The 26,811-nt window shown below is 46.3% G+C and overlaps 1 protein-coding gene across 1 annotated transcript; it reads left to right on the top strand.

Moving 5' to 3' along the window:
• Positions 1 to 1,209: 1,209 nt before the first annotated feature.
• Positions 1,210 to 26,811, top strand: USF2 (upstream transcription factor 2, c-fos interacting). Its single transcript, XM_039322650.1, has 10 exons — positions 1,210 to 1,756; positions 10,193 to 10,239; positions 12,851 to 12,966; positions 14,541 to 14,660; positions 15,678 to 15,831; positions 17,838 to 17,925; positions 20,101 to 20,159; positions 21,229 to 21,323; positions 23,182 to 23,310; positions 24,952 to 26,811. Exons 1-10 carry the CDS (start codon positions 1,704 to 1,706, stop codon positions 25,039 to 25,041), a joined length of 951 nt encoding a protein of 316 aa, XP_039178584.1. The 5' UTR covers positions 1,210 to 1,703; the 3' UTR covers positions 25,042 to 26,811.

The following is a 26,811-nucleotide window of genomic DNA, read 5'->3' as shown; positions in this document are numbered from 1 at the left end:
TTAGGATCTATACCAGCGGATAAAAAAGGAACAAGAGCTGAATTTCGAACATGAAACCATGCCACGGCTTGCTTTAATCCTGGCTTGTCTAGAAGCCCGGTTCCACCTCGCACTAAGACTAAGCCATATTGGGCCTACCCAGCGCACTGTGTGAACTCAGTCACTGTGACCTAGCAGAATAAGCTTGTTATTGACACGTTTCTTCCCTCACGAAATGGCACCTGGCGCCCCCTTTTCCTCCGCGCGTCCAAATTATAAACACACACACACACACACACACACACACACATCCAATTCCACCGCTTTTGCCTAAGAATCTGCTCGATTTTTCTCATCGAATTCGAACGGCCTGCAAAGAGGCTGCACGGAACTTCGCTCGGACCCCGTTCACACACAGCCTGCAAGATTTAAAATTCGATACAATGTCCCTTCGGGGTTTTTTGTTGTTTTGTTTTGTTCTGCGGTGGCTCAGCGTCTGTCCGAACCCAGCCCCATCCGACTTCCCGACGTCCTAGTTCCGCAATCCCCTGCATCGCCCTGTGTACATTACAACTGCTAGGGACACCCAACGCAAGGTGGCTCGCCCAAGTCCCGCCCTGCAAGTTTGAAATACAAAAATCGCAACGGGCTAGCAACAATGCACAGGCCTTCCTATATAGCGAGCAGGGGTCTTCAAACTTGGCCCTTTGATGACTTGTGGACTTCAACTCCCAGAATTCCTCAGCCAGCGTTGCTGGCTGAGGAATTCTGGGAGTTGAAGTCCACAAGTCATCAAAGGGCCAAGTTTGAAGACCCCTGCTCTATAGAGAAGGGCGTACGGGAGACTCCCGCTTCCTGCGAGCTCAACCTTCTCCCTTTCTCTTCCCCCCCCCCCCAAATAAAACTATCCCTTCTTAGAAGCCGATGCCCTTGAAACTGCGCGCATGCGCCCTGGGGACTACACGGAGGGAAGGAGGAAGCGAGCGAACGAGTGCAGCCGATCGCGCTCGGCTACTCCCTCCCTCCGCACTCTCGTCCTCTTCTGCCCGCTTCGTTCCTCCGCTCTTTCCCGCGATGTAGATACAAAAAGCCCTCCCTCCGCCGGCTTCCCCCCCCCCCACGCGCGCGGCGCCGCTGCTGTTGTCTGAACGTTCGATCGAACCCCGCCGCGTTCCATCCGCGAGGTTGCAACGTTCCATTCCCACCCCTCCCTCTTCCCCCCGCCCCGGATCGTCGCAACGTTCCATTTCCCCTCCCCCTCTCGCTCCGTCTTGCTGCAACGTTCCATCCGCTGCCTGCCCGCCGACGCTCCGAAGCAGGCCGCGGACGCTCCATCGGCAGCCGCGCTGGCTGAGCCGGGCTTCCCGGGGCCTCGACGCCGTCCTCGTCCTCCTTCTCCTCGTCCTTCTTCTCCTCCTCCTCCTGCGGTTCCCACGCTCTTCTCCCGACTCTTCCCCCTCACGTGTCCCGGGCTCCCAGCTGGGGAAGGAGGGAGGGAGAGAACCGCTCGCTCGCTCTTTCCTTCTCACATGACCCGAGTGTTTGTCCCCGTGATCAGCGCCTCGGCTCCCGTGTCTCCTCCGCGTCCCCTCTACCTCCATCCGGCGTGAGATTTAAAACTCGTCCCCTCCTTCTCCTGCTTCCTCCCCCCCCCACCCGTCCCCCTTGGGGCCAGCGGGGCGCCCCCTCCCTCTCCCTTCCCCCTCCCCCTCCCCTCTCCCCCCATGGACATGCTGGAACCCGGACTGGATACAGCCACCGCCGCCGCTGCTTCCAGGTAAGGGCAGGACGAGCCGCCGCCGCTGCTGCCCCGGAGCCCGGCCGGATCCTCCAGGGCGCTCCCTTTCTTCGGCAGGGATCCCGGATTTTCCGGCCTCCCAGGCCTACGGAGGGTGGGGGAGGGGAGTGGAGCCAGCCTCGATCCACCGCCTTGCATGGTCCTGCGGTGGAGGAGAGGAGGAGGAGGAGGCGGCGGCGGCGGGAGGGGGAGAACAAAATGGAGGACACGGCCGAGCTTGGGCGATCCGCTCCTTCTACACCTGGGGGAGAGGAGTCTCGGGGTCGTGGGAACGGAGAGGAAACAAAAACTGGGTCGGGGGACACACAGACACACACATACACACATACACCGTCCCGCGATCTCTAATGCTGGGTGTGTCATTATGCTCTCCGGGTGGTGGGATTCCTAACCCCTCTTTTGCTTTCGGGGAAGGGGGGGGAGGCTGGGACTACAACTCCCATCCTTCCCAGTGGCTTGTGGGGGGGTGGGAGGAGAGCACGGGGGAAGGCTGGGTCTGCGTTCTCCAAAGGACAAGCCTCGCGAGGAGGCGGGTGGGGATTTCCCTCCCCACCTGTCCAAGATAGGAAATGTCCGGGGCGATCCGGAAAGGAAGGAAAAGCAGCCGTCGGTTTTGGGTGTCCGGCGCTTTTGCTGTCACACTGAAAAGGGCAGCCGCGCGGAGATTGGTTGGTTGGCTGCCGTCAAGGAGAGAGGGAGGGAAGAAGGGAGGGGGGGGGGAGGTCAACCCCACATCCAGAGCCCGCTGTCAAACAGGGATGGGAAGTCCTTGGGGTGAAGGCGAGGAAACATCCGGACCTCCAAGGGGCCTTCAAACACCCGTGTTTCACTTTCGGATCAGGATTCGTATTCTCATTGGCTGACCTTGTGCTTATGGTGTCTCTGTCTGGCCTACCTCGTGGGGTTGTTAGGAAGACTGAAAGAGGGACCCCTGTGTCCTTCTCCCTTCGTCTAAGGCAGTGTTTCCCAAACTTGACAATTTTAAGGCATGTGGACTTCAACTCCCAGAATTCCACAGCCAGCAGCCAGCAACGCTGGCTGTGGAATTCTGGGAGTGAAGTCCTCATGCCTTAAAATTGTCAAGTTTGGGAAACACTGGTCTAAGGCAGGGGTCTTCAAACTTGGCCCTTTTAGGACTTGTGGACTTCAACTCCCAGAATTCCTCAGCCAGGCATGCCTGGCTGAGGAATTCTGGGAGTTGCAGTCCACAAGTCCTAAAAGGGCCAAGTTTGAAGACCCCTGGGCTAAGGGCTGTTTGTCAGTAAGTTGGAATACAGGGAAGTGGTTGCAGAAAGGAAGGACGTCTGGGTTGGGAGGGGGGGGGGAGAGAGAAAACGGGGGAGGAAGCACAGTGAAACTGATGGTCTGAACTGGGAGGGGTATGATGTGGGCTGAGCGCAGATCAGGCAGTTTGGAGTGATACTGTTGTCTTCTGGGTGTCTTCTTATCTGGCTGGCTTGCACAATACACTTAATCCAGTTTTGGTTCAGATCATATGGATAGATCTGGGACAGAGAATAATTCTCACCTCAGAGCAGTGCTGACAAAGTAGTGAATAGGCTCGCCTTTCCAACAAACAGTTCTGAAATGGTATCCTGCCTGAGCAGGGGGTTGGACTAGAAGACCTCCAAGGTCCCTTCCAACTCCTATTCTGTCCTGTCCTGTCCTGTCCTGTCCTGTCTTATCCTATCCTATCCTATCCTATTCTATTCTATTCTATTCCATTTTCTATTCCATTCTATATTTCTATTCTATTCTATATTTCTATTCTATTCCATTTTCTATTCCATTCCATCCTATATTCTATTCTATTCTACTCTACTCTACTCTACTCTACTCTACTCTACTCTACTCTACTCTACTCTACTCTACTCTATTCTATTCTATTCTATTCTATTCTTCTGTTATAGTATTCTATTCTATTCTCTATTTCTTAGATTTATATTCTGTTGTTCACACAGGAGCTCAAAGCAGCTGTGTGGTGTTTTCCTCCATTTCTCCCCCTCTCTGCCCCCTCCACCAACAACAATAGCAGCTCTGTGAAGTTGGCTGGGTTGAGACAGTGGCTGTACTCTGAATCACCTCTGCTCCCAGTCCAGTACCTTAACTATGACACTCAACTGCCTTTTTCAGCCACTACATTGTGGTAAAAGGAGAATAAAGTGATCGTGCCAGAATCAGGCAGGCTGTTCAAAACTCCTTTGAGGGGAATGAGTATGCTGAAATACTAAATAATTCAGCCTTGATATTTTATAGACTTGCTTCATCACTAACGGCGATTAGAAATAGTAGGAAGGTGAGCGGATGGGTGGCTCGTTCTTTTTCTAATAACCACCCCTCAAAGAGAACCAGTAAAGATTGGGGGACAAACCGCAAAGCTCAGAGTATTAAATTCTGTGCTTTCTCTCTGAACCCTTCTGGAATTTTGCCGTTATGTTAATTGGCTCAGTAAAAGTTGCAGCAGCACAGATTGAGGAAAAAAAAAAAAAAATCTTCCAAGCAAGGACTTTTGGGGATGCTCTGGATTTTGTGTGTCAAACTGGGCAGAATAGCTTGAGTTAGTTTAACTCCCCAAATCCCATCCAATTTGATGGTTCTTTTCAATCACTTTTCTTTTTGCATTGAACTCTCATTCATTCTGCCCCCCCCCCCGGCTTGTCCTTTAATTATTTATCATATTTCTCTTATTCCTCTTTGGACTTTACCTGAGGCTATTCCTGCCGCCTCGTTTCTCTGCCTCTATTGATGTACTATATTGGGGAGGGGACGTTAGTCCCCCCTTTCAAAAAAGAAAAAATAACCCAAACCAACCTGATTTGACAAAAAGTAGAACAGGGACAAAGCAGAAAAGGCCATCTATTATTAGTATTTGCTACTCAGCAGGTACTCTAATGCTGGGATGGGGCACTGAACTGGCTCTGGATTAGAAAAAAAGGCCATTGGGAGTTGAAATAGGAAAGTCTTAATAAATTAGATTTAGGTGAGAAAGAATGACAATGAACAAACTTCACCAAATTAACGTTTTCGGGTATCCCTTTCTCACTACAGAGACCCCTTTCTCTCTGCAGTGAATTTTGGGCATAAATCTGTGAACGCAGATTTAGGTGGGGCACCAAAATAAGAAAAGATCCCACACACGTACATTCACACACCGCTGCTAAAAAATGAAGTGTTTACGCATGAGACACATATGCGTCAGTATTTTCACTCCATCAAAGGAGGTTTCTAAACCATTCTTGAAGTAGGGAAATTCCTTGGATAGCTTCTATTGTTCTGCAAATGTGATACACGGATTTCCAAATAAATAAACACCGGGATTTCCAGATACAGTTAAAACTATTAGGAAAGCAAGCATGAGACAACCTCAGATCTTTTTATCGTTCTGGTAATAATTTAAAGGAATGAGGTAGGTATATGTTATTTTTCAGAGTGCAAACTGGCCTTCCATAGTTAATGTGATCTGGGGCGGTGGGTGTTTTCTATTCACATGGCTTTTTCCTCTCTCTTTTAAAGGTGGTGATGATAGGCTAGAACAATGGTTTTCAAACTTGGTAGCTTTAAGACACGGGTCTTCAAACTTGGCCCTTTTATGACTTGTGGACTTCAACTCCCAGAATTCCTCAGCCAGGCACAAGTCCACAAGTCATAAAAGGGCCAAGTTTGAAGACCCCTGCTTTAAGATGTCTGGACTTCAACTCCCTAAAATTCTGTTCAACTTTCCACTTCTGCAAAAAACTCAGTTTACCATCATTTGTTTAGCCACCATTCAAAGTTACACTGGCACTGAAAAAAGTGATTTACAACTTTCATCCCTGCTATAATGCGATCACCGTTCAGGCAGTTGGTAACTAACATATGTTTATACCACAGTTGCAGCATCCCGGGTTCATATGATCGCCATTTGCGATTTCCCAGCCAGCTTCTGACAAGCAAAGACACGGGGGGAAGACGGATTCACTTAAGAAGCAGGGTGCTTTGTTTAACAAGAGTAGCAAAAAAGATGGGAAAATCAGGCGTGACTCATTTTGCAACTACCTCAGTTAGCGATGGATGTTTCAGTTCCAGTTTTGGTGATAAGCCGAGGACTTTCAGCAGCGGTTCTCAACCTGAGGGTCGCGACCCCATTTGGAGTTGAACGACCATTTTACGGGGGTCGCCAAACAACGCCCCGCATGTGCACCGCCCCCCGCATGTGCACCGCCCCCCGCATGGGGCGGCGCCACACATGTGCGCCGCACCCCCCATGCGCGGCACGTCCTTATGACCGGGGTCGCCGTATAAAAAGGTTGAGAACCACTGACTTACAGGAAGGATGGATGGGATTAGCTAGGCTGGTTTGGAGTTTGAGGGCGAATCCAGAAGGAGCAGAGCAAAAATGGGAGCAAAGAGGAATTGGGAAGAGTAGAATCGTTCAGAGGGTGACAGCTGAGGTTTTGTTACAGCTGGTGTGTTGTGTAGCTCGGCCTCGCTCTTAGGAATGCATAGAAAATGATGGAGGACTGCTACTGCTACTACTACTACAGTCCAATGGAGAGCGCAGAAGCGTTGCCATGTTGAAAGGATTGAACAGTGACATCACCCTTGTCCTGGGGATGACCAGTTGGGGGCTCCTTTCATGTCCCTGTTAAATTGCCCACCAACGTGGTGCCCATTTATCTACTCACAATCACCCAGGTTCAAATTGCTGGGTCAGCGTGTGACGGGAGCTCACCCCATCCCGCGTTGGCAAATAGGTCTCAAATGCGAAGCTGACGAACATCAGCCCAGTGTCCTAACCTCATGAGCCACTATGCTCATATGCAGAGGACTGTCTCTCTCTCTCATTGTTCTGCTTGTCCCATTAGATCCAACAGGGTGGACACACTCTGGGCCTCATCTGTTAAACCAGTGGTTCTCAACCTTTTTAATGCCGCGACCCCCCAACCGGTCATAAGTCGAGGACTACTCAACTGGTGCAGCACCGTTTGTAGAATGGGACTTTTGACGGGCTTAGCAGGGCAGAGACAGCCTGGACAATTCCTATTGGCTTTTGAAAGCCAATAGAATTAGACTCTATTCAAGAGAGTCTATTCTATTGGCTTTCAAAAGCCAATAGAATAAAAGGGAGTAGCACAGCTAAGGAAAAGGGGGAAAAAAATGGCAGACTGCGTTGTTTGGCGACCCCCGTGAAATGGTCGTTCGACCCCAAATGGGGTCCCGACCCACAGGTTGAGAACCACTGTGTTAAACAGTGTCATTTCCCAAGGCCTGGAAAGCCTTTTTTCCACGTCTCCGCCCTTGCCCCCAGAACAATAGGGTGCACAGGAGCAATGCTGCGTACACTTGCTATGGAATGCAACATTCTTGGGACCTTGTAACCCAAGAAAAAGCCGTGGGAATGTGAACCACTTGACGGTAGCGTCTTGTACCCTTCCCAGCCTGTTTCCCCATTAACTTTGTTTGTGGGAAGCTGGCAGGGAAGGTCTCAAGTGGTTACCACAGGGACATGGTCTCCCTCCTAAGTACAAACAGAGTGCATTCTATCCAGACCATGATCATGAGACCGTGGGAGGGCCAGAACTTCATCACTCATTCAGCACCGTCATAATTTTGAGTGGCCATTAAGCAAGGACTCCTTGTATTTCTTTACTGATTTTTTTTTTCCTTTGTGTTTTGAACTGGTGTCCACTCAAATGACTTCCATACCTGCCCATCTCGTGGAAATAACTATAACCAACGATAGCAACAAAACCATCTAACTAACAAATGTCTGAGGTTGCCAAAATAATTCCATTTACAAAGAAAAGAAGAAGAAGCCAATTAACCGTTAGAGCCTGTTCTGCCGCTAAACTCAAAGTTTAGGGAACATCCAGGTCTTTAAAACCTTTACGGAAGACTAACATAGTTGGGGAGCGATTATGCTTCATAAGGCATGTTCTGCAACAGAGAAGGCAGAATTAGCAAAGATGGCATTGCTTAATAGAGAATATCTAATTCTGATAGGATGAGCAGAAACATTTTGAAATGCACAGTCCCTCCAATAGCCTGAAACTTTGGTTTTTGATCCCACGTAGACCTGCAGAGTTCCCATTGTGAGATAGGCAGCTACATAAATTGATCAAATAAACAAACACATAACATAAATAAATAGCTCTCCTTTGGAGGGCAGGTTCAAATTATGCAAGTAGGAAAGAAATGCATTTAGCAGAAATGCATTTAGCATTTAGAAGTAGAAGGAAAAAATAAGCCCGTAGCCCACCCATTATGTCACAGGTCCTTAATGGATTGTCCCTTGGGGAATATGACCCCAGAGGGGGAAAGGATTCTTCTAAGCCCGGGGTCTTCAAACTTGGCCCTTTTATGACTTGTGGACTTCAGCTCCCAGAATTCCTCAGCCAGCATGCCTGGCTGAGGAATTCTGGGAGTTGAAGTCCACAAGTCATAAAAGGGCCAAGTTTGAAGACCCCTGTTCTAAGCCTATTTAATTCGGTCTTGGTTACCATATATATTTGCAAATAAGCCAAAATGCCCCCCCCCCCAAAAAAAAAAATTGGTTCGGCTCATCCACGAATGGGCTTATCTGCAAGTATACATAATAACCCTTTATAAAAGTACTTGTATATCGTGTAATGCACATGTTTAGATAAGCTGACACCCTCCCCCAGTTTTTAACCAAAATACCATGAAAAATGTGGGTTGGCTTTTCCACGAGTGGCATATTTTTCGTGGTATTTGGGTTAAAAATGTGAGGGTTATCTTATCTGGATGGGCTTATCCACCAATATATCCGGTAACTGCCATACCTTCCTTTGGACACCTTTGCCCCTCTGCCTTGTGCTTTCAGCCTGTTCTGCAATAACTGATTATCCTTATCACTCTCTGCCATGAGCGAAGGATTCCGGAGCTGTAAAGCTGTTTCTCCTTCCAGTCTCTCAAATGGGAAAGTTGAACTTGGTGGTTGATATTAGCCCAGACATTTCCTGGGGGTGCAGTCTTGAGGTCCATGGATTCCAGGAGGAAATGGAAATGATAGCTGTGGCACCCTGCAAAGGTGAGGCTTTCTTTGGGCCTCAATCCATCAGTTGATGTAAGCGCCATCTCACCTAGCAAAAGTGGGTTTATTACACCAAGCGGACCTCTTGAATTAGTGGGAGATGTTCCATACTGGGGCAGGAAGAATTGCAGTCTAATAGAGAAGAAACTCTGCAGCTGAGGGTTGAACTGTGGCGTCCTTGGTGTTCTCTGAGTTTGGTTGTTTGGGTGCAGTTTCATTACCCAACTAGATAACATCATCAATCCATCATGTCTGCAAGCCAACCACCAAGGTCAGAGAGCACCAAGGACTCTCTACACAATGACAAATCCCCAGCTTGGGTCCTTGAAATTCTGCACTGAGAGAATCGTGGGCGCTCCATCATTGGAGATTTTTAAGAAGAGACTAGACCACGGGTAGGCAACCTTGGCTGTTTTATGACTCATGGACTTCAACTCCCAGAATTCCTGAGCCAGCTATGCTGGCTCAAGAATTCTGGGAGTTGAAGTCCATGAGTCATAAAAGAGCCAAGGTTGCCTACCCCTGGACTAGACCATGGCTAGTTCAGGAATTCTGGGAGTTGAAGTCCACGAGTCATAAAAGAGCCAAGGTTGCCTACCCCTCGACCAGACATTCACCTGTCTGAGACGGTGTAGGTTCTCCTGCTTGAGCAGGGGGCTGGACTAGAAGACCTCCAAGGTCCCTTCCAGCTCTATTCTATCCTAAAGAATTCTGTAAGGAGGAGAAAGCTGCAGGTGATGGCATCTTTTCAGTTGCACACAATGTTGTTTCATTGCACAGTTGAGCATGGTGGGGTGAGTGGGGGGGAGGTGTACATTCTGCTTTGCAGGTCCCAAGAGCTGAAGCTCCCCTCTCAACTGACCATGTTTTCAACTCCTGCTCTTTTGAAGTCCTCAACCACTCATTGGCCATTTGATTTCCGCCCTTCATTTGGGGAACCCGAGACCAAGAAGCTTATTGATCATGAATTGTAACCCTGGCCCATCCAGGATCTTTTTTTCCTTGCCAAAAGTTCCATCCTTGGCCTCTGAAGCCTTTCTGTACAGGTGAACACCAGGGCTGGAGACTAAAATTCGAAGTGCGCTGTGCTGCAGCATTCCTATAATACAGGGTAGCAAACCAAGGCTGTTTTGCAACTTCTGTGTTGCTGTTAATTACAAGGCAATTGCATTGCAAAATTCCTTAAAAAGGAGGCAGCCATTTGAAGGTATGTGTGTGGGGGGGGGAGTGATTCTGTGCTGCTAAAACTTTTCATCTGACTCATTTTGATCCTACAAGGGTTAAAAAAAAAAAAATCCTGCATGCTTAATTGCTGAGTTCCCTCCCCACATCTGGCAGGAAGGAAATAGAGCTGAACTCTTGTTCTTCCTTTTGTGTTTCAGCCACGAGAAAGATCAAGAAAGTGAAGATGGAGTTGAGCTACGGGAAGGTGAGGAAAACTTTGGGGGTCCAGAAATCCCCCAAATATGTTGCGTGGCTGGGATTTCTGCAGCCGGGGATCCCAAAGTATAAAAATGAGAGCATAGCTGTCTTGCCTTCTGTCTGGATCTAGTTTGCAGAGGTTTTTGCAGCCAAAATCTAGCATGCTTGTGTTGTTGTTGTTGTTGTTTAAACTATTTTATTAATTTTCTATTATTGTGATTCAGTGGTGCTTAATGAACTACGTGTTGTCTGGGTTAATTTTTTGCTTAGTAATAGCTCTCCATCTCGTTTTCCCAGCCCTTGATAAAATAAGTTCTGTGTTTGAAAATATTCCGCGTCTTCTTTTTCTTTGATTCTCAGTGTCAGTCTGTCCATTTCAGCACAGTCCAGCATTTTCTTGGTTATCTCTTCCTCCAACGGTGTTTTTTTTTTTTTTTCATTTTTCCAGTGCTGAGCAAATACAATTCTCGCTGCTGTTAGCATGCTTAGGTTTTTGCGGCCTAGCACACACAGGGTACAAAATACACTGTTGAATACTAATTTGAGAGAGAGGAGAACTATCCATCTGCAAGGGAGACTGTCCCTTGTCTCAAGGAAGCCCAGAGTCCTGCACATATAACCAGACCACAGCTGGTTATACCAGAGGTCTTCAAACTTGGCCCTTTTATGACTTGTGGACTTCAACTCCCAGAATTCCTCAGCCAGGAAGGGCCAAGTTTGAAGACCCATGGTTTAAAAGCAACTACCGATCAAAGCCACTGGGTTAATTTGTTGGAAAAGGCCAACTTTCTAACTGACTGTTCTGAAAGGAAAAATTTTGTTGACAACCACACCAATCCCCACTGGCTTTCTCTTGTCTGGGCAGCAGCTGCCATACACCAGGCTGGCTCAAGCTGAGGAATTCTGGGAGTTGAAGTCCACAGGTCAAAAAAGGGCCAAGTTTGAAGACCTGTGCAGTAGAAGGAGGAAGACATGCAAATGAGCTGTTGTTTCTACATTTGCATAACCTGGCACAGTCATAATTGAGAGTTCCTGCTTGAAGAATTCCATAGATTTGCAGACATTTATTCCTAGTGATTTCTCCTTTGCTGAGTAGAACCCCACAAGACACCTTTTCCACCTGAGAAACCCTGAAGCTGTGGCCACAGTTGGCCAGTTCTGCCAGTTTTGCAGGGCAAAAAGGAATGGATAGGAAAAGGAATGGATAGGAAGAGGGTCTACATCAGGGATCTTCAAACTTGGTCCTTTTATGACTTGTGGACTTCAACTCCCAAAATTCCTCAGCCAGGCACGCTGGCTGAGGAATTCTGGGAGTTGAAGTCCACAAGTCATAAAAGGACCAAGTTTGAAGATCCCTGGGTTATGCCTTTGGAGAGCTCCGGATTCTGTTCCCCGTTAGGTGTGTAATGTGCCGTCACTCTCATGGCAGTCAAGCAAGCCTGTGCTAGGAGTTCTCAGTCTGCCTCCCCTGATCCCACAACCACACTACTAAGATCAGTTCGAAAGGTAACATGTGCTCCAGGTTTGCACAGCGTTTTGACACACGCTCAGCTCTGTGGGGTTCCAAAGTGGGCAACCTACATGTGAGCCCTCGACTCACAAACCCAACATTTCTGTTGGTGGGCAAGACAGTTGAGTGAGTTTTGCTCCATTGAATGACCTTTCTCGCCCCAGCCGTTAAGTGAAACACTGCAGTTGTGAAGCTAGCCCTCCGGTTGTTAAATGAATCTGGCCTTCCCACTGGCGTGGCCTGTAAGAAGGTTACAAAGGGCGACCACATTATCATATTCTGCCGCACAGCTCCCAGAGACCGGTGAGGTCCCATAGATTGGGCCTCCTTCAGGTCCCGTCAGCCAGACAATGTCGGCTGGCGGGCCCCCGGGGAAGGGCCTTTTCTGTGGTGGCTCCGACCTGGTGGAATCAACTTCCCCCCGAGAACTACTCCCACCCTGCCGGCCTTTAAGAAAGCCGTTAAAAGCAGATGTCCCCGGGGGGCCGGGATATGATCGGACTCGCGGTATGACTGGATTATTTTATTGTTTTATGACTGTTTTAACTTTGTACGCCGCCCTGAGTCCTTTGGGATTGGGCGGCATATAAATATTTGTAAATAAATAAAATAAATAAATAAATAAAGAGGAGCACCAAGTGTGTCTGAATTTTGATTCACGTGACCATGGGGGAGGCCGCAACGGTCGTTAAGCGTGAAAAACAATCACAAGTCCCTTTTTTTCAGCACAGTCGTAACTTCAACACAGCCACTGAATGGACTGTTGTAAGTCGAGGACTGCCTGTGCACTTTCTTCTCTTCCAAATGCCCCACTGGCTGTCACAGCTGTACATCCCAGATAGAAGAGAACAATGGACATTAAAATCGCAATCCAGATCAGCCTGATGTAAATGTGAAAATATTCAATCCTGCTACGGCTGATGTTTGAAATAGGCTGATAGTGAGAGTTCCACTCTCAAGAGCAGGCCTTCTGCAGTCCCTGACACAAATCCATACCCTCCCAACCTGGTTTCCTGTCTGTCAGAGATCTAGAATTCACTGGATGTTGTTAAGCTTTCTGGTCCATTGGTCATAGCTGTCAACTGAAATCTCTTTCCTTTCTCTGCAGGGGACGGCACAAATGCAGATGAACAGACCGCAGTGGCCATTGCCAGTGTCCAGCAAGCAGCTTTTGCAGACCATAATATTCAGTATCAGTTTCGAACAGAGAACAATGGTGGACAGGTAATGCCCGTGTTGGGAAGGTTGGATTTGGGACTTTGGATGGAGTTCCAGCAATTAAAGACAGCCTCCCTTGCAATTTGAAGATGATGGGATACAGCGGGCAAACGCCTAGCTCAGGGGTAGACAACCTTGGCTCTTTTATGAGGCCTGGGGCTGATGTCCCCGGGGGGCCGGGATATGATCGGACTCGCGGTATGACTGGATTATTTTATTGTTTTATGACTGTTTTAACTTTGTACGCCGCCCTGAGTCCTTTGGGATTGGGCGGCATATAAATATTTGTAAATAAATAAAATAAATAAATAAATAAAGAGGAGCACCAAGTGTGTCTGAATTTTGATTCACGTGACCATGGGGAAGGCCGCAACGGTCGTTAAGCGTGAAAAACAATCACAAGTCCCTTTTTTTCAGCGCAGTCGTAACTTCAACACAGCCACTGAATGGACTGTTGTAAGTCGAGGACTGCCTGTGCACTTTCTTCTCTTCCAAATGCCCCACTGGCTGTCACAGCTGTACATCCCAGATAGAAGAGAACAATGGACATTAAAATCGCAATCCAGATCAGCCTGATGTAAATGTGAAAATATTCAATCCTGCTACGGCTGATGTTTGAAATAGGCTGATAGTGAGAGTTCCACTCTCAAGAGCAGCTCCCCCCCCCCAAAAAAATCAGCCTTCTGCAGTCCCTGACACAAATCCATACCCTCCCAACCTGGTTTCCTGTCTGTCAGAGATCTAGAATTCACTGGATGTTGTTAAGCTTTCTGGTCCATTGGTCATAGCTGTCAACTGAAATCTCTTTCCTTTCTCTGCAGGGGACGGCACAAATGCAGATGAACAGACCGCAGTGGCCATTGCCAGTGTCCAGCAAGCAGCTTTTGCAGACCATAATATTCAGTATCAGTTTCGAACAGAGAACAATGGTGGACAGGTAATGCCCGTGTTGGGAAGGTTGGATTTGGGACTTTGGATGGAGTTCCAGCAATTAAAGACAGCCTCCCTTGCAATTTGAAGATGATGGGATACAGCGGGCAAACGCCTAGCTCAGGGGTAGACAACCTTGGCTCTTTTATGACTCGTGGACTTCAACTCCCAGAATTCCTGAGCCAGCCGTGCTGGCTCAGGAATTCTGGGAGTTGAAGTCCACGAGTCATAAAAGAGCCAAGGTTGTCTACCCCTGGCCTAGCTTATGGGAATTCGCTCCCGTTTCTGATTGATTTCATTGCACTCCAAAAACAAAAAACAAAAGCGTTTTTCATTGTGGAAATCACCCTATAGCAGGGTTTGATGGTTTGAGATCTTCAAGGGCAGGGGTAGGCAACCTTGGCTCTTTTATGACTCGTGGACTTCAACTCCAAGAATTCCTGAGCCAGCATGGTTCAGCTTGGAAACCTCTCCCTTTCCCCTCAGCATGGCTGGCTCAGGAATTCTGGGAGTTGAAGTCCACGAGTCATAAAAGAGCCAAGGTTGCCTACCCCTGTTCAAGGGGGTTGGAACATCGCCTTATTCTTCCCCATCTTTATAAATACTGCTTCAGCCAGAAGCATGACATGGCTTCTGCTGTTTCTCCCCAGGTGACATACAGAGTAGTTCAGGTGACGGACAGTCAGCTGGATGGACAAACGGATGCAACGGGGGCCGTTAGTGTGGTCTCAACCGCAGCTTTCACCAGTGGTCAGCAAGCTGTTGCTCAGGTGAGAAGTGGTTTGGCTAACCCCAGTATTAGTATTATTGTTATGATTGGTCGCACAGATGTAACCAGATGTTCAGACTGGATTTGCTATTTTAAACACCTGTCAAGTCCTTCCAAAGGTCCTGAGATAGACAGATGTTGTGGTTTGATGGCGTCAGAGGATGTAAGCTCTTCTGAGTAAAGCTGCCTTTTGCAAAAATCACTTTAACGGTGATTTTTGTCAATGCCAGTGATGTTCAAGTGGTGCTCCAGATGTTTTGGTATGAACACCCAAGGCCCTATCGCTATTGGAACGTCTTTGCTTTCTTTTGCCACAGTTGTTCTACTTCTGTTTGCAGGTCTTTGTGTTTTGTGATTTTTCTCCAGTTCTTTCTCATCAAGTTGCTAAGTCTGGGGTGTTGTGTAGTGGGTGCTTGTGTGTTGAATTCTAAAATCCAGAAGCACTTTGCCTTCTTCTTTTTCAATGACTTTGCTTGCAGACATATGGTATCCATGCAAATTTCTTGGCAAGACTTTGCAGAAGTGGTTTGCCGTTGTCTGTTTCCTGGGGCTGAGAGAAAGTGACTGGCACAAAATCAGCCAGATGGCTTTTTGCCTAAAGCAGGACTAGAACTCACCATCTCCCACTTTCTATCAGCACACCAAACTGGCTGTTTTTAATCTGTTACCCGTTCTTAAACACAAGAGGGCAGTGTATACCTTGAGTTAATCACTACAGCTTCACTCCTTGGTTTCCTCTCTCCTCTACTAATGGAAAGCTGTTTCTGGACCGTGTCATACTTAGCACAAAATCTTGACTCAATTGAGCATTCCTAATGTTTAGACCCAGCTGTTGGCCAGCTACTCTGATCACTCCTAGCCAGCATGAATAACAGTTAGGGCTGGGTTTTCGGTGTCAATCATCCCGTGCGGTAGACTCAAGGCTTCCCCTTGCTCTTTCTGCATTATTTATCTTGCTTTGAGTGGTTTGGTTTTTGCTGCGCACAGGTCCACAAATGCATCCCCCTTCTGTTTCCAGGCTGTGATTCAGAACCCTTTCAGTAATGGTGGGAGCCCAGCCACAGATGCTGTGAGCGGTGAAGCCCGTTTTGCATACTTCCCTGCTTCCACCGTGGGGGATGCCACCGCAGTGTCCGTACAGACAACTGATCAGTCGCTGACACAAGCTGGAGGTAGGAAATCAGGGGCCCCAGAAAGGTGCTTTGATGGCCTCCACTTTTCTTGAGCTGCCACCCCTGCCATCCCCAGTCATTGACCATACTATCTGGAGCTGATGGGGATTGGAATCACAATCCCTAGGAGGGTCCAGGTATTGCCTACCTTTATATTTATTTGCCGGTAGTCCTTGACTTAACAATCATTTGTTTAGTGACCATTCAGAGTTACAACGGCACTGAAAAAAAAGTGATTTAGGACATGTTCACTTGATCAAAATTCGAACATTTGGCAACTGGCATGTACTTATGACATTGCACTGTCCTAGAGTCATGTGATCACCATTGGCGACGTTCCCAGCTGGCTTCCAATGGTCAAAGTCAATGGGGGGAAGTCAGATTCACTTAACGACTTCATGATTCACTTAACAGCTGCAGGGATTCGCTTAATGGCTGGGGCAAAAAGTTTGTCAAATGGGGCAAAACTCACTCAACGAATTGCCTTGCTTAGCAACAGAAACTTTTGGCTCAGTTGTGGTCATTAAGTCAAAGACTATCAGTGTGTATTTATTATCCTGCTTGTATTATTTTTATAAATAACTCAAGGGGGTGAACACGCACAGTATTCTTTTCTCCTCCTATTTTCTCCACATCTTGTGAAGTAACTTGAGCTGAGAGAGAAGGACTGACCCAAAGTCACTCAGTCAGCTTCCACAGCTAAGGCAGGACTAGAACTCACAGTCTCCTGGTGATTGGCCCAGCCGGCTTGTCATGCCTAAAGCAAGACTATTGCTGGTACCTTAAACTACTAGGCCAGGGGTAGGCATCCTTGGTTCTTTTACGACTCGTGGACTTCAACTCCCAGAATTCCTGAGGCAGCATGGCTCAGCATGGAAACTTCTCCCTTTCCCCTCAGCATGGCTGGCTCAGGAATTCTGGGAGTTGAAGTCCACGAGTCATAAAAGAGCCAAGGTGGCCTACTCCTGTACTAGGCCATTCCTGTCTCTTTGCTTGTTTTTCCAAGGCTAGTCTTCCTCATCTGGGTGGCTTTCAGACCTGTGAATTTCAATACTGGTCTTGTTCTTTGAGAAGGCTGGGTGTTGAGATCCCCAGTTCTAGAGGGCAGAAAGAAGCTAAATAACATTGTGGGGCAAAGTTGCTGAATAATCTACAAATCCAAACCTTTCTTTGAAGTGTCTTTGAAGTCTTCGGCTTACAAACATCATTGGAATCAGTATTCTTGGCCACCAGATACAAAAATAGTTTTTCATTGCTTTTTTTCTAGAATGTTGTTTCGGCTTTCCTTCTTGGAATTTCCTGGTGTCCGCAAATGCAAAAACAAAACTAAGTTGGATCCTGTTTACCTTATCAAAATTAGCCCAGACTAATTAAATGCTACTATCTAGCTAGATGTTCATAGTTGTTATATTCTATGAAAAAAAGAGTCAAAACTATATTGATTACAAGAAAAGATCACAGCGCCACAGGTTAAAATTCTGATGAACAAAATAGTTGCTCTGTTTACCTAACAGGCTTTACTCCAGACAAATAAACCATCTGACTTGGTCTAATGGACACCACATGTTAAGATTGTGGGTCCGCCCCACAAGTCAATAAATTGTAAACTATCCAAGCTCGGTTTAGCTCCTTATGTTAGCAAATCAGTGAATAGTTTCTTATATATATAAAAATAGCCATGTGTTTAGTATTGCCACACATAGGCAATAACTACATCCATTCCTTGAAACTGTTTTTTTTTTTTTGTGGGGAGGGGGGAGTAGAAGAGATAAAGGAACAGCCCAGGGAAGACAGACTATCTCAATAGCCAAATTTCAGATTTATTGTGAGAAGGAGGAGGAAAATTGGGAATGGGGGCGGGGTGGCAGATGGACAAAAATCAACAGCTAGGTCTTCTCATGCAAACATTCGGCATTGCAATATTTTCTTGCAGACATCCTCTCTCCCCCCCCCCTTTCCCCCCAATTTTTATTTATTTATTTGGTGGCCTAAACCTTCTCCCTCAGGTCAGTTCTACGTGATGATGACCCCCCAAGACGTGTTGCAGACGGGAACGCAACGTACGATAGCTCCCCGCACCCACCCCTATTCCCCGTACGTATTGCTTTGGACACACGCTTGAAGTTTCAATCAGGGTCTTGCAGTCAAGGAAGTTCTGGACATTCTGTAGTGTGGCTGGGGGGGGGAGGAGGGAGGCGAGCTGGAAGAAGGCAGAACAAGTGGGACCACAAGCAGGTAATGCTGGTGTCGGGGAGGAAAGAAAGCAGGTGTGTCAGAACATAAAGGAAGGCAGCTAAGGAAGAATGGATCAGACCATTACTGGGGGATTTGTGGGGTGGAATTTCCAGCTAGGCTGGGAGGAGGGGTGAAGGAAGGGCCGAGATTAGAGTCTTTGCACTGCAGAAAGAAGCACAGGATTAACTTCCTCAAAAGCCAGCCGTGTGCTGCAGCTGCCAAAAAAGCCAACACAGTGCTAGCCTGCATTAACGGAGGGATAGAATCAAGATCACGTGAAGTGTTAGTACCACTTTACAAGGCCTTGGTAAGGCCATACTTGGAATACTGCATCCAGTTTTGGTCACCACGATGTAAAAAAGATGCTGAGACTCTAGAAAGGGTACAGAGAAGAGCAACAAAGATGATCAGAGGACGAGGCTAAAACATATAAGGAAAGGCTGCTGGAATTGGGTATGTCTAGTTTAATGAAGAGAAGGGCGAGGGGGGGGACATGATAGCAGTGTTCCAATATCTCAGGGGCTGCCACAAAGAAGAGGGAGTCAAGCTATCCTCCAAAGCGCCTGAAGGCAGGACGAGAAGCAACAGATGGAAACTAATCAAGGAGAGAAGCAACCTGGAACTAAGAAGAAATTTCCTGACCGTGAGAACAATTAACCAATGGAACAACCTGCCTCCAGAAGCTGTGAATGCTCCAACACTGGAAGTTTTAAAGAAGAGAGTGGACAGCCATTTGTCCGAAATGGTATAGGGTTTCCTGCCTGAGCAGGGGGTTGGACTAGATGACCTCCAAGGTCCCTTCCAACTATTATTATTATTATTGTTATTTTATTTTTGTTGTTATTGTTGTTATCATCCCTGAAGCCTTATCTGACCATTCCCAAGGGAATGCAGTCAGCCTGGCAACATTCTTGTAACATGGGTGACTAAGAGTAAAATTTCTGCTCGAGACTCTTATCCTACCGTATTACAATCAACACAAGTCCTTGAATCCTTGCCATATCTGTTTCTTGACCTGGCCTACTTGAAAGGGTTGCCTTCAGTCTTGAAAGCTTGTCTAACTTCACAATTGTTGCTCAAGTACACTTGTTTTCTCCCAGAAAAGAATGTGGATATTTCTTCTTCTAACTCCTTGTTTGTTTGTTTGTTTGTTTGTTTTGTTATTCTTTTGAAAACATCTTTGAGAAAGGGGAAAAAAAAAAGATGTAAACCATTTTCCAAAACTGTTGAACTTTGCAACATTATGGAGGCAATAGGGAGAAAGGGTCCACCCTAATTGTTGCATTTCTGACAGTTGTAGAAAAACAAACTCTCTGTTTCGGCAATCCTCTTCCTTCCAATTCAGGATGTCCATGAGGAGTACCTGGAATACTGCAGCCAATTTTGGTCCCCATATCACAAAAAAAGATGTTGAGAGTTTAGAAAAAATCCAGAGAAGAGCAACTAAGATGATCAAAGGCCTGGAGGCTAAAACATATGAAGAATGGCTGCGGGACTTGGCTAGTCTAAAGAATAGAAGAAATAGGGGAGACATGATAGCAGTATTCCAGTATTTGAGGGGCTGCCACAAGGCAGAGGGGGTCACCAGAGCACCAGAGGGAAGGACAAGAAACAATGGTTGGAAACTGATTAAGGAGAGAAGCAACCTGGATTTAAGGAGAAGCTTCCTGACAGTGAGGACAATCAACTAGTGGAACAGCTTATCTCCAGAAATTGTGGGCGCCCCATTGCTGGAGATCTTTAAGAAAAGACTAGACAATCACCTGTCTGAGATGGTGTATGTTTTCCTGCTTAAGGGGGGGGGGCTGGACTAGAAGACCTCAAAAGTCCCTTCCAGGTCTATTCTATTCAGAGTTAGCTTCCCCCATTTCTTGATTCTTAAGATACTCCCATCTGTGTTAAAGGAGTTGACGTAAGATTTGGCACTTTTTAACTTCGTCTTTTAAAATAATAGAAAAGGTTCTGAGATGGGGACAGGGTCTCTGAAAGCTGCTGGCCTTCTGATTCGTTCAACTCATTCCCTTCAAATTCTAGGAAAATGGACGGGACGCGAACGCCCCGGGATGAGAGGAGAAGAGCTCAACACAACGAAGGTAGGCAGACCAGCAAAGCTGAGGGAGTTCTCTCCAGTCTCCAGATTTGTGCCCTAATCAGATGAGGAAGCATTGCTCTAAAACGGGGGTAGTCAACCTTGGCTCTTTTATGACTCGTGGACTTTCAACTCCTAGAATTCCTGAGCAAATTCTGGGAGTTGAAGTCCACGAGTCATAAAAGAGCCAAGGTTGACTACCCCTGCTCTATAAAACATGATTTAGAACAGTGGTTCTCAACCTGTGGGTCGGGACCCCATTTGGGGTCGAACGACCATTTCACGGGGGTCGCCAAACAATGCAGTCCGCCATTTTTTCCCCCTTTTCCTTAGCTGTGCTACTCCCTTTTATTCTATTGGCTTTTGAAAGCCAATAGAATAGACTCTCTTGAATAGAGTCTAATTCTATTGGCTTTCAAAAGCCAATAGGACTTGTCCAGGCTGTCTCTGCCCTGCTGAGCCCACCAAAAGTCCCATTCTGCAAACGGTGCTGCACCAGTTGAGTAGTCCTCGACTTACGACCGGTTGAGTAGTCCTCGACTTACGACCGGTTGGGGGTCGCGGCATTAAAAAGGTTGAGAACCACTGATTTAGAAAGACCAAGTTCTTTCCCTTTTTCCAATTCTTGGAAAGGGCCATGGTGGCGCAGTGGTTAGAATGCAGTATTTCAGGCTAACTGCCCACAGCCAAGAGTTTGATCCTGACTGGCTCAAGGTTGACTCAGCCTTCCATCCTTCCAAGGTTGGTAAAATGAGGACCCAGATTGTTGGGGGCCATAGGCTGACTCTGTAAACCGCTTAGAGAGGGGCTGTAAAGCACTCTGAAGCAGTATATAAGTATTATTACTATTTTTCCAAATTGGCAAAGGAAGGAAGCGCTCCAGATAGTGAACTTCCAGTACCTATTGGCTCCTGACATCCCACCTATTGGAGAAGAATGCTGGGAATTGTAGTTCAGCAACATCTGATGGAACACATGTTGCCCAGACTCTAACGCCAGTCATTCCGTCCTTCCACATGTTATTGTCAGGTTGCCATATTTGATCCGCATCTTTTTTTTTCTTTTTCTTTTAGTTGAACGGAGGAGGCGGGACAAGATCAACAATTGGATCGTACAGCTGTCAAAAATCATTCCAGACTGCAATACAGACAACAGCAAGACAGGGGCGGTGAGGGCAGTTGCTTGGGGGGTGGGTAGCCCAGAAGGAACAATGTTTTGCTTTGGGGAGGAGATGTTAGGCTTCTCTCGTGAAGAGATGCCCCAGGTCACCCTTCCATGGTTCCAGCAAGGCTGGAGACTTTGCCCGATTGTTTTTCCCAGATGAATTTTCCCTGTTGTGTTATCTTGTTTAAATTGTTTTGGGTAATTACAGCCTCATTGGCCTGCCTATAGATAGCAGAATTGTAGACTAATTGGAACCACCAGTACTGTTCAGTCAGATTATATCATGTGGAAACATCCGCTCCTGCTTGAGTATTGAGTTGTGGGGCCATTGCCTGCTCAAGATAATGAGAAGTTATAGTCCAATTTTGGGGGGACGATAACTAGGAAGAAAGTTAGCAATCCCTTTCTCCTACTGCACTTTTGATAAAAAGAACTATACCAAATAATTCTGATCTTGAATTCCAAACTATTGGCATCTTTGAGGTAGCAGAGACTACAGAAATTCTGGCATGGACCCTGATATCTACCACTACCTTGACCTATCCCTGGCTCTTCAGTTGACAGTCTGTCTATTCATTAATTCCAGTGATGGTAGCAATGAGATTACCTTTGCAGTCTTCTGAAATAGCTAATTGATTAGTTGGGAGGCTGAGATCCCACTTATTTTACTCTAATGGGAGATAGATAATGTCATCCAACTCAGTAGAACAGGGGTCTTCAAACTTGGCCCTTTTATGATTGTGGACTTCCAGAATTCCTCAGCCAGCATGGGGGAACTATGGCCCCTTCATGACTTGTGGACTTCAACTCCCAGAATTCTTCAGCCAGTGTGCCTGGCTGAGGAATTCTGGGAGTTGAAGTCCACAAGTCATAAAAGGGCCAAGTTTGAAGACCCCTGCAGTAGAAGGAGGAAGACATGCAAATGAGCTGTTGTTTCTACATTTTCATAACCTGGCACAGTCATAATTGAGAGTTCCTGCTTGAAGAATTCCATAGATTTGCAGACATTTATTCCTAGTGATTTCTCCTTAGCTGAGTAGAACCCCACAAGACACCTTTTCCACCTGAGAAGTCCTGAAGCTGTGGCCACAGTTGGCCAGTTTTGCCTAAACTCAAAAGGTTAAGAGGCTTGGACCTCATTAGTACTCGAATGGGAAGCTACCAGGTCCATAAATAGTCCTAAAGCTCTAGGAAGTGTGTGTGTGAGTGAGTGTGGTTGTGATGGAAACAACTTCAACCATCTTGAGGAAAGTCTGTGATGAACAATTTCTTTGTGGTTTTCAAGACAGAGATAAAGACGTCACCAGGCACTGAGGTTGACTCAGGCAGATAGAAAACAGCATTTAACGCTTACTTTTTGACTATAACAGCAAGCTCTGTAAATTCAAATAAATCAATATTTATCTGAAATTTCCTGACAGTTAGAACAATTAATCAGTGGAACAACCTGCCTCAAGAAATTGTGAATGCCCCAATACTGGAAGTTTTTAAGAAGAGACTGGACAACCATTTGTCTGAAATGGTATAGGTTCTCCTGCTTGAGCAGGGAGCTGGACTAGAAGACCTTCAAGGTCCCTTCCAGCTCCTAGTCTAGTCTAGTCCAGTCCAGTCCAGTCCAGTATTCTGTTCTACTCTACTGTACTCTACTCTACTCTATTCTATTCATATTCCATTCGCCAGTCACAAATAAATAAGTCCCATCCTAAAAACAGAACCAGCTATTCCTTGCATATTTGAAGGTGTGTAAAGGAGGAAGGACCTTAGAGAAGTCTGGTGATCGTGAAGATGCTTCCCATCCAAGTTGAGGCAGAGCAGAAGGGGGTCACCCAGTTGAGGGCTTGGTCCTTTTTTCTCTCTTCCAGAGCAAAGGGGGCATCCTCTCCAAAGCCTGTGACTACATCCGGGAGCTGCGCCAGACGAACCAGCGTATGCAGGAGACGTTCAAGGAAGCCGAGAGGCTTCAGATGGATAATGACCTGCTACGGCAACAGGTAGCTCAGCCCACGTTCTTCCCCTCTTGCTTTGGAGCAGGGTTTGGGATTGTAGAGAGCAATAAAACCGAGTACACGTAGTCCTTGACTTACGACCAAAATGGAGCCCCAAATTTCTGTTGTTCAGTGAAACACGTGTTGGGTTTTGCCTCATTTTACAACTTTTCTTGCCCAAGTCGTTAAGTGAGTCACCGCAGCTGATAAATTGATAACCCGGTTGTTAAATGAGTGGTTTACCCCTTGGCTTGTCACAAAAGGGGATCACACGATCCCTGGACACGGTCATAAATATGAACCAGTGGCCATGTCTCGGAATTTTGATCCCATGATTAGGGGGCTGCTCCAAAGGTCATAACTGTGAAAAATGGTTGTAAATCACTTTTTTCAGTGCCGTTGTAATCTTAAACATTCACTGAATGAATTGTAAGTTGAGGGCTACTTGTAGTCACAGTAGTGAGTTGTGATTTGGTACAGATGTCCTGCTTCAGGGACTTCTTCCAGGTCACACGGTCTTGGAGCAAATTCTGTTAGGTCTGGCAAAGTATAATTTCAGCTGTTGCAGTTAAATGCTATCAGAACAAGAGGAGACGGGCAGTTTATATGTTTGCATGTATAATATAAACAGAGTACGTCCCTTTGCTTTCACAAAATGGCTGCATCTGCGCACATACACCTGCCTGCCTGGTATGTGTTTTCTTTCAGCCTGTATCTGCTGAAAAACATCCCTAAGAATAAATACTTCCTTTATGGCCATGGTGTCCACTTTAGAGCTATCACAAAAAAAAGTTACAAAAATAGAAATCCAGTTTTAGTCGCTGTGATAGAAAAAAAAAAGATGTTGAGGCTCTAGAAAGAGTGCAGAGAAGAGCAACAAAAATGATTAGGGGACTGGAGGATAAAATATACTATGAACAATTGCAGGAATTCAGTATGCCTAGTTTAATGAAAAGAAGGATTAGGGGAGACATGATAGCAAGGTTCCAGTATTTGAGGGCTGCCACAGACAAAAGGGGGGTCAAAGCTATTCTCCAAAGCGCCTGAAGGCAGGACAAGAAGCAACAGATGGAAACTCATCAAAGAGAGAAGCAACCTAGAAATAAGGAGAAATTTCCTGACAGTTAGAACACTTAATCCGTGGAACAACCTGCCTCCAGAAGTTGTGAAAGTTTTTAAGAAGAGATTGGACAACTAATTGTCTGAAATGGTAAAGGGCAGGGGTAGGCAACCTTAGCTCTTTCATGACTTCTGGACTTCAACTCCCAGAATTCCTGAGCCAGCATGGCTCAGCATGGAAACCTCTCCCTTTCACCTTAGCATGGCTGGCTCAGGAATTCTGGGAGTTGAAGTCCACCAGTCATGAAGGGGCCAAGGTTGCCTACAGGGGATTGGACTAGAAGACCTCCAAGGCCCCTTCCAACTCTTGTTATTCTGTTATTCTGACTTGGTGACGTGAGCCCCCCCAACTTACAACCGTCATGACCTATGATGGAAATTTCAGGCTCCATTACGGTCCGCCTGTTGTACCTTTTTGCAGTACCCAGTTGCATTTCCTTATTCTCGACTCTGCTTTTCCCAAGTTTGAGACACTCATCCTTTTCTTCTCCTCCTCCTCCTCCTCCTCCCCCCTCCCCTCCGCAATAGATCGAGCAGCTGAAGAACGAAAACGCCCTTTTGAGAGCACAGCTTCAACAGCACGGAATTGAAATGGTGGGCGATGCCCCAGGGCAGTAGCCCCTTTTTTCGCCTCTGCCTACACGCCGAACGAATCTCAGCATCTCCAGTTCTTCTGGGGTTTTTTTTTTATATAAACCGAATCCCCTCTGAATCCCGACAACAATGACACACCAAAACCATGGCCTGCGGATCCGTTTGAGGGCAGGGATGTGGGGAGGGGAGGGGCAGGAGGGAGGAGGTAGTGGAGTCAGGGGACTTGGGGGGGGGGGGGCTTTTCTACCCCAAACCTTGCTACTGCTCTAAAAGGTGCATCCTTGTCTCCCTCCCTCTGTCCTCCCTTTCTTTCCCCCGGGACGTATTAAGATTTAACAGGCAAAATCCTGCAATTTTTTTTTATATATATATATATATATATAATAGATTTTTAACACGGGTTCACTGACTTCTGTCGCCCTTTCCTGGGTGGGGACTCGAGGGAGGTGGGGAGCACACACCCTTCCTTGAGTTTGGCTGTTTAAAAGGAAAAAAAAACAAAACCCCCTAGATTTTTCTCTTGTCTCTTCTGCACGTTTTGGGCCTCTTGCAACCCAGGGCACTCTCCTGTTTGGGTGCAAACATAGCCAGAGGGACTCCTTGTCAGAGGTACGTCTGGTGTAATGGAAAAAAAAAATGCACCGGGTCAGCTTCACACACACATATACACACACACATGCACACTCCGTGCATGAACTAGCCAGTTAATTTGAACACGGCCTGCAGACAGTGAGCGCACCGTTTCGTGACGAGGTTGGAAACGGGCTTAGGCAGAAAAAAAAAAGAAAAGAAAAAAACTTGCATTTGCAGGCAAGGTGCGTTCTTTTCTTTTTTTTCTTTTTAATCTATCTCAGTTTCTGGGGACTTGCAAATCCAACCAACAGGATTTTTAGCTGCATTTTGTCCCCGAGAGAACAAGCATGATGCCGAATTTATGCCTTTTTGCTCCCGCCCTCTTAACTCAAGGCACCCAGTTCCTCCAATCATTGTCTCACATTCTTTTACTTTCCCATTTTGTAAGGCACTGGGCAGAAACACCCCCTCCCCCCCAAAAAAAGTTCCCCCTTCAGTCACCCTCCCTGTCTCTGTCTTTTTCTCTTTCCCCTTCTCTTTCTTGTAAGTAATCTTTATTTTATTAGTTTAAAAGCGCGTTTGTATAGAGGTACGGTGTTTGTATGATAGCTGAAACCCAGGTCGTTAGGAAAGGCAATAGTGGTGGGTTGAATGACAACAGGGTTGCTTTTTTTGTGTGTGTTTTTTGATATTATATAATTTTTTAATTAAACTTCAGCAGTGTTTTAGGATTTCAGGTTAAAAGAAAAAAAAATCAGGAGATGAGTTTTTTTTTTAAAAAAAGAAATCTCTATTTTGTGTCCTTCCCTTCTACCCACTTCTGAACAGAATTTTTTTTAAATAAAAGAAAAACAATAAATGGTTCCTAAAATGATAAAATACTATTGTAACAGCAAGTAACGTAGATCTGATTTTTTTTAAAAAAAGATATCTATATATACCAGTCACCTGTCCTTCCCTAAAAAAAAGGAAAAAAAAATATCTTTAAGGTTGCCAACTGGATTTATAGTCACAATTTGTACTGTTTGATCCTGTTGACACCTCCGTGAATATGAGGAGGGGGAAAAAAAAACAAAGCAAAAATCAGGCAGAAAAAAAAGCATATGGTATATATAAATATATATGTTAAAAAAGAAGATTAAGGAGTTGGCTTGCGGAGTTTGTTGCAAAGTAGGAAATCTGTTTATATATAAAAAAGAAAAAACCTGCACAGAAAAAAAA

Source organism: Crotalus tigris, unplaced genomic scaffold, assembly GCF_016545835.1.
Source record: "Crotalus tigris isolate CLP2741 ecotype Arizona unplaced genomic scaffold, ASM1654583v1 scf7180000024119.3904262, whole genome shotgun sequence".
Lineage (NCBI taxonomy): Eukaryota > Metazoa > Chordata > Lepidosauria > Squamata > Viperidae > Crotalus > Crotalus tigris.
Note: the sequence above shows the minus strand (reverse complement) of the source record. Positions and strands in the feature narration are given on the sequence as shown.

Coding starts and splice junctions, on each gene's coding strand:
- USF2 (XM_039322650.1), top strand. CDS start 1,704: ATGGACATGCTGGAACCCGGACTGGATACAGCCACCGCCGCCGCTGCT. Junction 12,967..14,540: donor CAGAGAACAATGGTGGACAG/GTAATGCCCGTG, acceptor GTTTCTCCCCAG/GTGACATACAGAGTAGTTCA. Junction 23,311..24,951: donor ATGACCTGCTACGGCAACAG/GTAGCTCAGCCC, acceptor CCTCCGCAATAG/ATCGAGCAGCTGAAGAACGA.